The sequence below is a fragment of the Nicotiana tabacum genome, chromosome 15 (genome assembly GCF_000715075.1).
Source record: "Nicotiana tabacum cultivar K326 chromosome 15, ASM71507v2, whole genome shotgun sequence".
In the NCBI taxonomy this organism is placed as follows: Eukaryota; Viridiplantae; Streptophyta; class Magnoliopsida; order Solanales; family Solanaceae; genus Nicotiana; species Nicotiana tabacum.
Genome location: NC_134094.1, coordinates 9,882,520 through 9,895,079, shown reverse-complemented (window position 1 = coordinate 9,895,079; position 12,560 = coordinate 9,882,520). Strand labels below are relative to the sequence as shown.

General features: G+C 38.1%; 2 protein-coding genes across 2 annotated transcripts; both read right to left on the bottom strand.

Annotated features, from left to right (window-relative positions):
* Positions 1-8,816: 8,816 nt before the first annotated feature.
* On the bottom strand, positions 8,817-10,427 carry LOC142169525 (protein ACCELERATED CELL DEATH 6-like). Its single transcript, XM_075231393.1, has 3 exons — positions 10,086-10,427; positions 9,318-9,676; positions 8,817-8,820 (listed from the first exon to the last, which is right to left on the bottom strand). The coding sequence occupies exons 1-3, from the start codon at positions 10,425-10,427 to the stop codon at positions 8,817-8,819; spliced, it is 705 nt and encodes a 234-aa protein (XP_075087494.1).
* A 908-nt stretch (positions 10,428-11,335) lies between these two features.
* Positions 11,336-11,945, bottom strand: LOC142169524 (uncharacterized). The gene is made up of 2 exons (XM_075231392.1): positions 11,809-11,945; positions 11,336-11,735 (listed from the first exon to the last, which is right to left on the bottom strand). The coding sequence occupies exons 1-2, from the start codon at positions 11,943-11,945 to the stop codon at positions 11,336-11,338; spliced, it is 537 nt and encodes a 178-aa protein (XP_075087493.1).
* Between the last annotated feature and the right edge of the window lie 615 nt (positions 11,946-12,560).

Below are 12,560 nucleotides of genomic sequence, written 5' to 3'. Positions count from 1 at the left end.
AATCCATTGTGTTTAATCCTTCTTGCATATATAGTTTTTTTTATGTCGATTTTATTGACATGATATGCATGCGCAATTTTCTGCTAGATTTTAGAAAGCCTGTCCAATCTTGATTTGAATCGAAGAAGAACACTTGGAGTTAAAAGGTTGAAAAACTTTGATGATAAGCCCGTGTCAAGATCACATGGAACCAAAACAGTCATATCCGTAGAGGTTAAAGGTGTTTATCTCAAATCTATCATGAATACAGACTTAAGGATAATTGAAAGTTTTGAAGTCTAGTTGGACTAATCGATAAAAAGGTTTTGGTCACGACATTCCATAATCTAATCATATTAGGTGCTGCAGGACGGCCCCAGAACCAATCTAATAATATAGACAGAAAGTAAATACAAAAGAGAGACTCCAGGTGCTGCAGGACGGGTTCAGAAGCAGTTCACCACTAAGTCTCTGAGTATCAGAGGTGCGCACCGGGATGAAATTCCTTAACTGATAATAAAATTCTAAGAATTCCTCTAGCCAACACCTACTAATCCCAATTCAATTTCTGTCATTAAATGAATTATATCTTCATAAGCCATGAAATAATATTAAATGTAATCAGGTTCTGAGTATTATCACGCACGATTTATGTCGAGGTCGTACGGCCCGATCCAAAAAATTAATGTGTGCACTGCCGAGGGTCAAATGGCAGATGCATCTATTAACATGTCGAGGTGAACGACATGCTCCCATGAGAGTAGAGAAGTTTACCTCGCTCGCGGAATACTTGTGACGCGAGTGGACATGGATTTCTCCAAATTATTATATATTCCTCAATTCTTCCCAAAAATATAAAATCTAAATTGGATAGTTTCAACCTCAAAATCCCAAATCTCATATTTAATTAAGACATTTAATATGCATAACAAATATGACAGTACAATCAAGGCATGGTGTAAATCTAAGACTACCCGAACATCTCATGGGATATGGCTATGCACAGACTATCGTCACATAGTGCGTACGTAGCCCCCCACACAAGTAATTCACCACAAGGAATACACCTAAGGGGATGAGTTACCTCTTAAAGGGTTAGGCAAGAGACTTACCTCATTCTCAAGCTCACTTTTGATCCACAAATATGCTTTAAATCCTCAACTCGGTGCCAAACGATCCAAAACTAGTCAAATGTTATATAAATTAATCAATACATGTTCAAAAGTTCATAATTTAACTATTAGAGTAATTACCCAACCCAAATTGGAAGATTCCCAAAATTCACCCATGGGCCCACGGGCCTGGATTCCTGAAATTTTTGAAGATAAATGTTACCCATAACCTCATGAACTCAAAAATATAATTTTCACCCAATTCCATAATTATTTTTGTGGTTAAATCTCATTTTTATCAAAACCTAGTTTTTTCAACTAAACCCATAATTTTCACAATTTTACATATTAAAATCTACCCATAATCTATATATTTAACTTGCATTGGGTAGAAATTATTTACCTTCAATAGATAGGTGGAAATCTCCCATCAAAGGGCTCCAAAATCGGCCAAGGAAATGAAAAATGAGAGAACCGTTTTTAAACAAGTCTCTGCCTATGTATGCCTTCTTCGTGATCGTGAAAGAGGCCTCGCGATTGCAAAAGGCAAATGGCCAAAGCCCAAAAAATTTGGCCATCGCGAACGCAACCAAGACCTCGTGAACGTAAAGACTTACCTTGCCTGCCCTACGCGAACGCGAGGGATCCTTCGCGAACGCGAAGACAAATAATGCCACCTCACCCAACTCGCCTTACCCTTCGCGAACACGGACCCTATCACGCGAACGCGAGGGTTAGTGACCCAGAGCTTCATGATCACGAGCTCTCTTCCGCGAACGCGTAGCATAAAACTTCCCCAGCCCAATTCCTTCATCGCAAACACGAGGCTTTCTCCACGTTCGCGAAGAAGGAAACCAGAACAGTAGATATCAAATATTTAAACTTAACTCCGGGTTCTCCGAAACTCACTCGAGCCACCCGGGACCCCGTCCAACCGCACCAACAAGTCCATAAACATAATACGGACCTGCTCGAACTCTCGAATCATGTAAAACAACATCAAAACTAAGAATCGCGCCCCAAAATCAAATTGAATCAAATAATGAACTTCAAGTTTTTAACTTGCTCTGAACGCACCCAATCATACTTAAACTACTCTGAATGATACCAAATTTGCATGCAAGTCTTAAATGACCATAGGAACTATTCCCTAGCTCAGAATCCCAAACGGACCTCGATCACACCAAAACCTATTCCAAATCAAATTTAAAGAACTTTTAAACCTTCCATAAGCCAACTTTCAACTTTAGGTGCTGAAATGCTCCCGGGTCATCCAAAACCCGATACGGACACAAGCCCAAGTCCAAAATCATCATACGAACCTATTAGAACCGTCAAATCCCAATTCTAAGGTCGTTTACTAGAAATGCTTATCCAAGTCAAACTTAACCTTTTAAAGCCAATATTAAAGAACTAAGTGTTCCGATTTCAAACTGAACCCTTCCAAACCTGAACTAACCATCCTCGCAAGTCACAAAATAGCAAAGGGATATATGGGAGTCTTATTTAGGAGAACGATGATCTAGAAAGCAAAACAACTAGTCGGGTCGTTACTTTCTCCACCTCTTAATCAAATATTCGTCCTTGAATGGGTCTAGAGTCATACTTGGAGTGCCGAATAAGTGTGGATATCTGCTCTGCATGTCCTCCTCAGAAATCTTCTTGGACCTCAACTGGCGAACCTGCATGTCAACAATGGAAACTGGCTCATTCTCACAACTCAGGCTCTCATCTAGTTGAACCGTGCTAAAGTCTAACATATGCGACCTATCGGCATGATACCTCCGGAGCATAGACATGTGAAAAACTAGATGAACTCCGATAGACTTGGAAGCAAATCAAGCTCATAAGAAACCTCCCCAACTCGTCTCCACACCTCAAATGGACCTATGAAACTTGGGATCAACTTGCCATTCTTCCCGAACCTCATGTTTCCCTTCATCGGCGAGACTTTCAAGAAACCTTCTTGCCCACCATAAATTATAAATCGCGCTCCTTCTAATTCGCATAACTCTTCTGTCTGGACTGTGCTATGCGAAGTCGCTTCTGAATCAACTTTGCCTTTTCCAAGGTATCCTTCACCAAATCAGTACCATATAACTTAGCCTCGCCGGGCGCAAACCATCCGATGGACGAATAACATCACCGACCATATAAAGCATCAAATGGATCCATCTCAATGTTGGACTGATAATTGTTGTTGTAAGAAAACTCGGCCAAAGGCAAGAATCGATCCCAATGCCCTCTGAACTCAATCATGCATGCTCTGAGCATATCCTCCAAGATCAGAACTGTCCACTCCGACTGCCCATCGGTCTGCAGATAAAAGGCTGTGTTGAGATCTACCCGGGTCCCTAACTCACTCTTTACTGCCCTCCATAAATACAAAGTAAACTCATGGCCTCTATCTGATATAATAGAGGCAGGCACACCATGCAACCGATTAATCTCCTGAATGTAAATCTAGGCTATTCTCTCTAAAGAATACGTGGTCACCACCGGAATGAAGTGTGCCGACTTGGTCAACCTGTCGACAATGACCCAAACTGTATCAAACTTCCACAAGGTCCGCGACAACCTAACTACGGAGTCCAAAGTAATGCGCTCTCATTTCCACTCAGGTATAACCATCTGCTGGAGTAGGCCACCTGGCCTTTAATGCTCATACTTAACCTATTGGCAATTTAGGCACCTCGCTATATAATCAACTATGTCCTTCTTCATCCTCCGCTACCAATAATGTTGCCTCAGATCGTGATACATCTTCGTAGCACCTGGATGAATAGAATACCGAGAACTATGTGCCTCCTCTAGCATCTTTTCCCTCTATCTGTCAACATTAGAGACACATAGACGACCCTGGAGTCTCATAACACCATCCTCACTGATAGTAACCTCCTTGGCACCACCCTGTAGTACCGTCTCTCTGAGAACCAATAAGTGTGGATCATCAAACTGACGAGCCTTAATCTACTCGAATAGTGAAGACTGGGTGATAACGCATGCAAGGACTCGGTTGGGCTCTGAAATATCCAACCTCACAAGTTTGTTAGCCAAGGACTAAATGTCCAAAGCTAATGGCCTCTCCTCTGCTGAAATGAATGCCAAACTACCCATGCTCTTTGCCTTCTTGCTCAAGGCATCCGCAACTACATTCGCCTTGCCCGGATGATAAAGGATGGTAATGTCATAATCCTTTAGTAACTCAAGCCACCTTTGTTGTGTGCCTTCTCTAGGATCTTTTCCCTCAAGACATCAACATTAGGAACACATAGGCGACCTTGGAGTCATAGAACACCATCCTCACTGATAGTAACCTCTTTGGCACTACCATATAGTATTGTTTCTCTGAGAACCAACAAGTGCGGATCATCAAACTGGCGAGCCTTGATCTGCTCGAATAGTGAAGACTAAGCAACGACGCATGCAAGAACTCTGATGGGCTTTGAAATATTCAACCTTACATATCTGTTAGACAAGTACTGAATGTTCGAAGCTAATGGCCTCTCCTCTGCTGAAATGAAAGCCAAACTACCCATACTCTCTGCCTTCTTGCTCAAGGCATCCGCAACTATATTCTCCTTGCCCGGGTGATAAAGGATTGTAATATCATAATCCTTTAGTAACTCAAGCCATATTCGCTACCTCAAATTAAGATCCCTCTACTTGAACAAATGTTGTAAGCTGCGATGATCGGTGTAAACCTCACAGGACATCCCATAAAGATAATGCCTCAAAATCTTAAGAACATGAACTATCGCGGCCATCTCTAAATAATGCATGGGGTAATTCTTCTTATGGGGCTTCAGCTATCATGGAGCATATATAATAACTCGCCCCTCCTTCATCAATACGCAACCCAGGCCAACACGTGAAGCATCGCAATACATAGTATACATCCTTGAACCGTAAGGCAATACTAATACTAGTGCTAAAATCAAGGCGGACTTGAGCATCTGAAAGCTCACCTCACAATCATCAGATCATCGTAACAGAGCACCCTTCTGGGTCAATCTAGTCAATGGTGTTGCAATAGATGAAAAGCCCTCCACAAACCGACGATAATAACCTGCTAACCCCAAGAAGCTCCTGATCTCGGTGGTCGTGGTAGGACGAGGCCAACTCTGAACTGCCTCGATCTTCTTAGTATCTACCTTAATACCCTTGCCTAATACAACATGACCCAAGAATGCCACAGAATCTAATCAGAACTCACACTTGGAGAACTTAGCATATAGCTTCTGTTCCAGCAAGGTCTGAAGCACCACCCTTAAATACTACTCGTGCTCCTTCATACTACGCAAGTAGATCAAAATGTCATCATGAAGACAATGACAAATGAGTCAATATACGACCTGAACACCCGGTTCATCAAATCCATAAACATCATCAGGGCGTTAGTCAACCCAAAGGACATCACTAGAAACTCATAGTGGACATATATTGTCCGGAAAGCCGTTTTTGGAACATCTGAATCATGAATATTCAACTAATGGTACCCCGATCTCAAGTCAATCTTAGAGAATTCCCTGGAACCCTGCAACTGGTCAAATAAATCATCATTAGGCGGCAACGGGTACTTGTTCTTAATGGTAACTTTGTTCAATTGGCAGTAATCAATGCACATCCGCATAGTCCCATCTTTCTTCTTCACGCATAATACCGATGTACTCCAAGGTGATACACTTGGTCTGACGAACCCCTTGGCTAGCAACTCCTCAAGTTATTCCTTCAATTCCTTCAACCCTTTCGGGGTCATGCAGTATGGTGGAATAGAGATAGACTGGGTACCTGGGGCCAAATCAATATAGAAACCAATATCACGATCTGGTGGTATGCCTGGAAGACCAGAAGGAAACACATCGGAAAACTTCCGGACTATGGGCACTAAATCAATTGCCGGAGTCTTTGTAGTAGATCCCGAATATAAGCTAGATTAGACAAACAACCCTTCTCGACCATGTGTCGAGCCTTCAGAAAAGAGATAACTAGACTATATGCATTGGCAGACGAACCCTCCCACTCCAATCTAGATAACTCTGGCATCGCCAAGGTAACGATCTTGGCATGACAATCAAAAATGGCTTGATATAGAGATAACCAGTTCATGCCCAGGATGATATCAAAGTCAGTCATATCGAGCAACAGAAGATCCGCTCTAGTCTCATAACCATAGAAGTTAACAATACAGAACCGACAGATCCGATCCACAACAACCGAATTGCCTACCGGTGTGGACACATAAATAAGAGTACCCAAGGACTCACGAGGAACACCCAAAAAATGAGCAAATAAAGATGAAACATATGTAATGTGATTCAAAAAATTTAGGAAACAAAAAAAAAAGAAAGGTGAAAATATATCCCCTTTTCTTTATAAAGTTGGCTCATTCCTGGCAGAAAGTGGTAAACTGAAGAAAAAGTACAAACACTTAGGGTGTGTTTGGTATGAAGGAAAATATTTTTCGAAAAATATTTTTTAATTTTCTCATGTGTGGTTGGCTTAAATGTTTTGGAAAATATTTTCCTCATGAACTCATTTTTCTCCAATTGGAGGAAAGAATTGGAGTAAAATATTTTCCTTATCAAGAGAAGGGAAAAAAATTCCAAAACTTCTTCTCAATCTTCCCCGCCCTATTCTGTATTCCCACCAACCCCCACAAACTCACCCCCATCCCAACCCCAAACCCCCGCCCCACCCTTATTTATAGAATATCCTACAACATATATAACGCATGCAAAAAAAATTAATCTCTCTTTTATTTTAAGTGATACCCTATTCTTTTTAGTTAGTCCGGAGAAAATTATATATTTTTAAATTTTGAAGCTCTTTAATTCTCACTACTAGAAATCCGAGCAAAACCGACCAAAGTTGGTCGGTAATGGCCAATAACCGTCCAAAACATGACCATTTACGTGTGAACGGTATTTTAAAGATCGAAAGGGTATACCGACCAAAGTTGGTCGGAAATTACCGACCAACTTTGGTCGGTCAATTAAATTCAAAAAACAAATTACCGAAAAAATCGACCAAAGTTGATCGGTTTTTTCCGACCAAAGTTGGTCGGTATTTTAATTATGTAATTAAAAAATGCACCGTCTAGGAATCGAACCGGGGTCTGTACTGTGGCAGAATATTATTCTACCACTAGATCATTGGTGCATTTTATTTTGAGACTGTCTTTTATTTCATTTATACTCTTTAGTTGTATTTTCGCACGAAAATAACCGACCAAAGTTTGTCGATTTTATTAAAAAATAAAATTACCGACCAAAGTTTGTCCGTTTTTTAAAATGACCGGACGAATTAACCGACCAATTTTGGTTGGTTTTTTAATATTAATTTTAATTTATTTTAAATAAAAAACTGATCAAAGTTGGTCAGTTTATTGAAAAATAAATTTAGCGGGACTCAAAAATAGTTTTTCGCATTTTTGCGCCAAAGAAAACCGACCAAAGTTGGCCGTTTTGGTTAAAAAAAATTAAAAAATAAAATATTTTGAAAAACCGACCAACTTTGATCGGTTTTTTGGCCGATATTTTGACCGACCAAAATTGGTCGGTAGTGGTCGTTTTTTGCCGAATGTTTAGTAGTCTCTATACATTTTATTATATGTACTCTTTATAATATTCTTAAATATCATTAAAATATTACAACATATTTAAAATAACAGTTAACAGTTCCAAAAGTAATTTTGGTATGTGACAAAAATATTTATTTGTTGCTTAAAGTTTATGCGAGATCATACACTATCATATAAAATGAGATGAAGAGATTATTATTTTCCCAACGTCCCAAAGTTGATCTCGCTTGTGTCAAGAGATATATTTAGAAACTAGAAAGTTATGTGATGGTAGGGATGAAATATGAGCCATAAATCTTGAAGAACCATTGGAACTAAGTTGTGGCCAGGGAACTTAGAGAAAGCCAATTATTGTATGAAAAAAAATCTATAATTGAATTATTAAACTATTAATATCTTCTTTTAAAAATACCCCTCAGGACTGCGGACTAGCAAGAACATAAAACGATATTGTAATTAAATTGTTTAATTCCACTCTCCTATTTTCTTTCTCACTGTCCTATACTTTTTGTAGTTGTTGAATTCATGTTAAATCTTCATTTAACTTTTTTTTCAGAATACTTAAGTTATGCACAAATGTAAGTGTATGCCTTGATATGAAAATTGGCTTATAGGACGAAAATGTTACAACTAATAACTTTAGGACGCATTAGGTTTTTTGTATTGACAGTACAAATATTATGTACACAATTAAATCACTTATAAGATAATTACAGTATAAGATCTCTAATTAAGAGTCGAAGGATTCCAACTGCCCTCGACATACCCCTCTATCTCAAAGGCTGATTTATGATATAATCTGCAAGTTTAGTTAAATTCAGCAGCTTTAATACGGACCTTCTATATGTGTTATGAAATATACTAATATTGGTAGTAGTATTGCATATCTCAGCAAATTTCTCAGTGTACACTTGAGAGTACTCTCTGCTTGGTAAATTTTTCTTACTTATTTTAACGCTACCATGATGCTACGCTGAGCTTGCACTGACATGACTTGCACACAACTCTGAATGATACAATTTAGGAAAGTCTTTAAACTATCTCAATATAGAAAATGTAAAGTAGCATAACTAACGTTACCATGATGCTACGATGAGCCTGCACTGGCATGACTTGCAAACAACTCAGACACTATAAGCCCGCTACCTACAATAAAAAAACAGTGCTAACAAGCCAGAAAATTTGTAATTTATCATAATTTTTAGTTTTGAAACCAAAGATTTTTCAGGTTGCTATGAGAGACGGATGCAGAATTTTTAAGGTTTTTAGGATTAAATCTATTATATTTTTAAAATTATAAGTTTATGTCTACTATTTATGACGATTTCAGTAATTACACGTAGATTTATGCTCCAAGTTGAAAGTTATGAGTTCAATTGAACCCGTCGGTATAATTTATCTTGAAAAAATTATTTGATACAGAAGAGAGCTTTCACAAAAAATCAAACAGCTAAAAAGCTTGAAACTAAAGAAATGACTTTTTTGACAAGAACTCATTAGGTTTCAGTAATTAATATTTCTTCATTGTCTCTTGAAATGAATCACAATAATTCCTACCCAAAATAAATATAAAAACGGCAAGCGATAAAGAGCATATGACGCAGATAAATATAGCTAGGCTTGCAGAAGGTAGCACAACGTACAAGCCAGTCATAAACGCTATCATCATTGCTAGCATGGCAACCACGGCAAGGATGCCAGCAGCGTAATAACGACTCAACCTTCTGCCCTCTTCATTGTAAGTTGCAACGTAATGCAGAAAAATAGCAGCTGAGGAAGATATCATGGCAATGGTATCTGCTACTGCGAATGCTTTGAACGCTGTTTTCTTGGATATGATTGCCATGCCTTTATTTGGACCATCATCACCATTGTAACCACCAGGAATGGTGAAGCCAGCGAAAGAAACGGTTAATATAAGTGTAACAACTATCAAATGTGTGTTTGCTCTTTCTTCCCATACTTCCATGCGTCCTTTGAACCACTTCTCATCTAATTCTTCCTGAAAATAGAGTTAAAAATCTCTAATTATTTTATGAGTTAGTGTATATCTCAATTGTGGTTTGAAAAAATTACTCTATCTGTTTCAATTTAGATGAGATAATTTTAGTTGGCACGGTGTTTAAGAAAAAAAATAGACTTTTAAAAATTTGTGGTAAGCTTTGTGGGGCAATGATATTTGTGTGGTTAAAAAAACTTCTCATAAGGATAATATGGATCAAATGAAAAGTTTAAAGTTCAATTATTTTCAAATTTAGAAATGTGTTATTTATTTTAAAACATCCTAAAAAGGAAAGTACCTCGTCTAATTTGAAATGGAAGGAGTATGCAATTTTTGTGTTGTAAAACTAACTCTCTTTTTAATAGGAAAATACTAAAAAGAAACTTGCATCGCATAAACAAATATTTACCAATATGATATTGTTGCGATCCAATTCTTCCCAGCAAGGGTGAGAATGAAACGACACATTTTTCCCTGTAACCTTGTAGGGCACATTCCCGTTAGTGTCTCTTTGCTCAAAGATGTTATTGTTCCAGTGTTGATCTTCGAATAATGTTATCATTTTCCAATGCTCCTTCGCATATGCAATGTGAAGAACATTTTGGCCTTTGCTAGTGACTGCGTCCAACGAATCTGGACACTTCTCTATAATCTCTTCCACGGCCTGTATTTTATTATTGATGACCGCTAAATGCAGAGGTGTTTTATTTTCTTCTTTAATAGTTCCATAAGCCATATGTTTATCCGCCATTAATAATGTCCTCACTGGTAGTTTAAACCCTTTGTAAGCCGCGAAATGGAGAGGATTCCACCCAAACTCATCTACTTGCTTTGTCAGACTTGGTTCTTTTCTTAGTATCATTTCCATGCATTCTACCCACACAAAAAAAAATATCCTAGTTAGTACGGGCATCACTCTAACAAATGTGAAAAAATGGGGTAAAAAGTATACTTATAGAATATTTTGAAGAGAAACAATTTCTTTATCTATGCTTTCTTTTTCCTTTCTTTTTCTTTTTTATTGTAGACATCACCAAAGTTTTTATTATCGACTTGACATCAGCAAAATAAATTGAGTAAGAGGGAGAATAAAATATCAGAAAAGAGAAAGTCAACTATATATTTCAATTCTCAAGAAAAATGTCATCCATCCTCTTTGCCAAGGCTAACAACAATTTATGAATTCCATACAAATAAGGATCACATAATTTATATACTCCTTGATTTTCCAGATCTACAAAGACAATATCCTCTGTGATGACATCCAGACTTGATTTTAAGTGGAAAGTGGGGGGAGGAATCCATAAGGGGATTTAGTGTGAACTCGGGTAGATCTGAGCTAGAGAGGTTAGAAAAAAGTTATAAAGAGGTCTTTTAGCCTTTGTTTTTGGAACCCTAGGGAAATCCACGGTTGCTCTGACCTTCGGGTGAGCACTTTGTGCGCACTAGGTAAACCTCCCGTTGTGTACTAGCCTACAAATCACACAGGGATGTAAACCGCACTAGGCAAGCCCTGTGCGACAGACTCGACCAAGAAGGCATTGAGGAAAATCGATCCCAGATCATCTGTACGGATGACCGCCCTCCAAACCAACTGGCCATTCCCGAAGGTCTTTTTGCCTATATTTAGTTACTAATGTTGGTAAAAATAATGTAAAATCATGAGTAAAGGGATATATATCCTGTAGTTTTATACATTGCAGCTGCATGTAGCGCTGTTGTGCCATAGGGGCCACCATAAGATAGTGAAGTGGAGTTGTTCAAGATGTGTTCCACTAGCTTTTCATTTTCAGTCTCCACAGCTAGATACAGTGGAGTTTTCCGAGCATTGTTAGGCGGATATGAGAAGTCGGGATCTTCTTTGACTAACAATTCTACCACACTGCAATCATGCCTCTGCATTACAGCTTCGTGCAAGGCCGTATTTCCATAGTTGTTAGTAATCCTCAAAAACTCTATGGTTGTCCGAATGCCAGCTTCTATATCAATAACACCGTCGAGCCATCCACAATTTTTCATGTAGTTGATAAAGGCCTCGACGAGATTTGCGTTGCCCCACCTAGCAGCCATATGAATAAAAGTATCTCCATTAGAGTTCAAGAAAATCTCTTGGGTTATTTTTCCCATAGAACCCTTTATTTTGAGCTGCAATATGGAGGACAGTATTGTTGTAAGGAGTTAATTGGGTGGTGAACTGGCTCTTGAATTCTTCCAGAACTTTCATGTCACCTTCTTTAGCAGCTGCGTACAACCGCCGATCGATCGGCATTTTATTTATCAGAATTAATCTACTTGAAGAGGGATATATATGGATGAGTCTGTTTCTTGTGTGTGTGTGTGTGTGTGTATATATATATATATATATATATATATATATATATATATATATATATATATATATATATATATATATATATATATAAAAGAAGAATAAAGTCTAATAAGTACGTACCTTGCGTACGAGAGGAAAAGCAAAAACAAACTCACGTGAGAATATTAAAATTGTTACTTAATTAAACTCACGTTAAGTATCTGGCCAGGAAAGAATAAAGACATAAAACTTTAGCGTTTACTACATTATTTAATTATTTTGTTTGGGTAGAATATTAAAATTGAGCACATATTCTTCCCAACTAATTCACGCGTCACAAACCATATATAACATAGCTCCTTTTTTCAATTAAACACTTCTATATTTTCACTAGCACGCATTAGTAAGATTAGGAGATGTGTGTTTTTCTACGTTATTTGAACTATTCTTTTCTTTTTCTCATTTTTTTTCTACACGCACTCCATACATTAAGGTTCATCGACTAGTAACATTTCTTTTCACAACTTTAGTGCACCTTAAGGGCCCTTTCAGAGTTCCACTCGAAAGCTACAC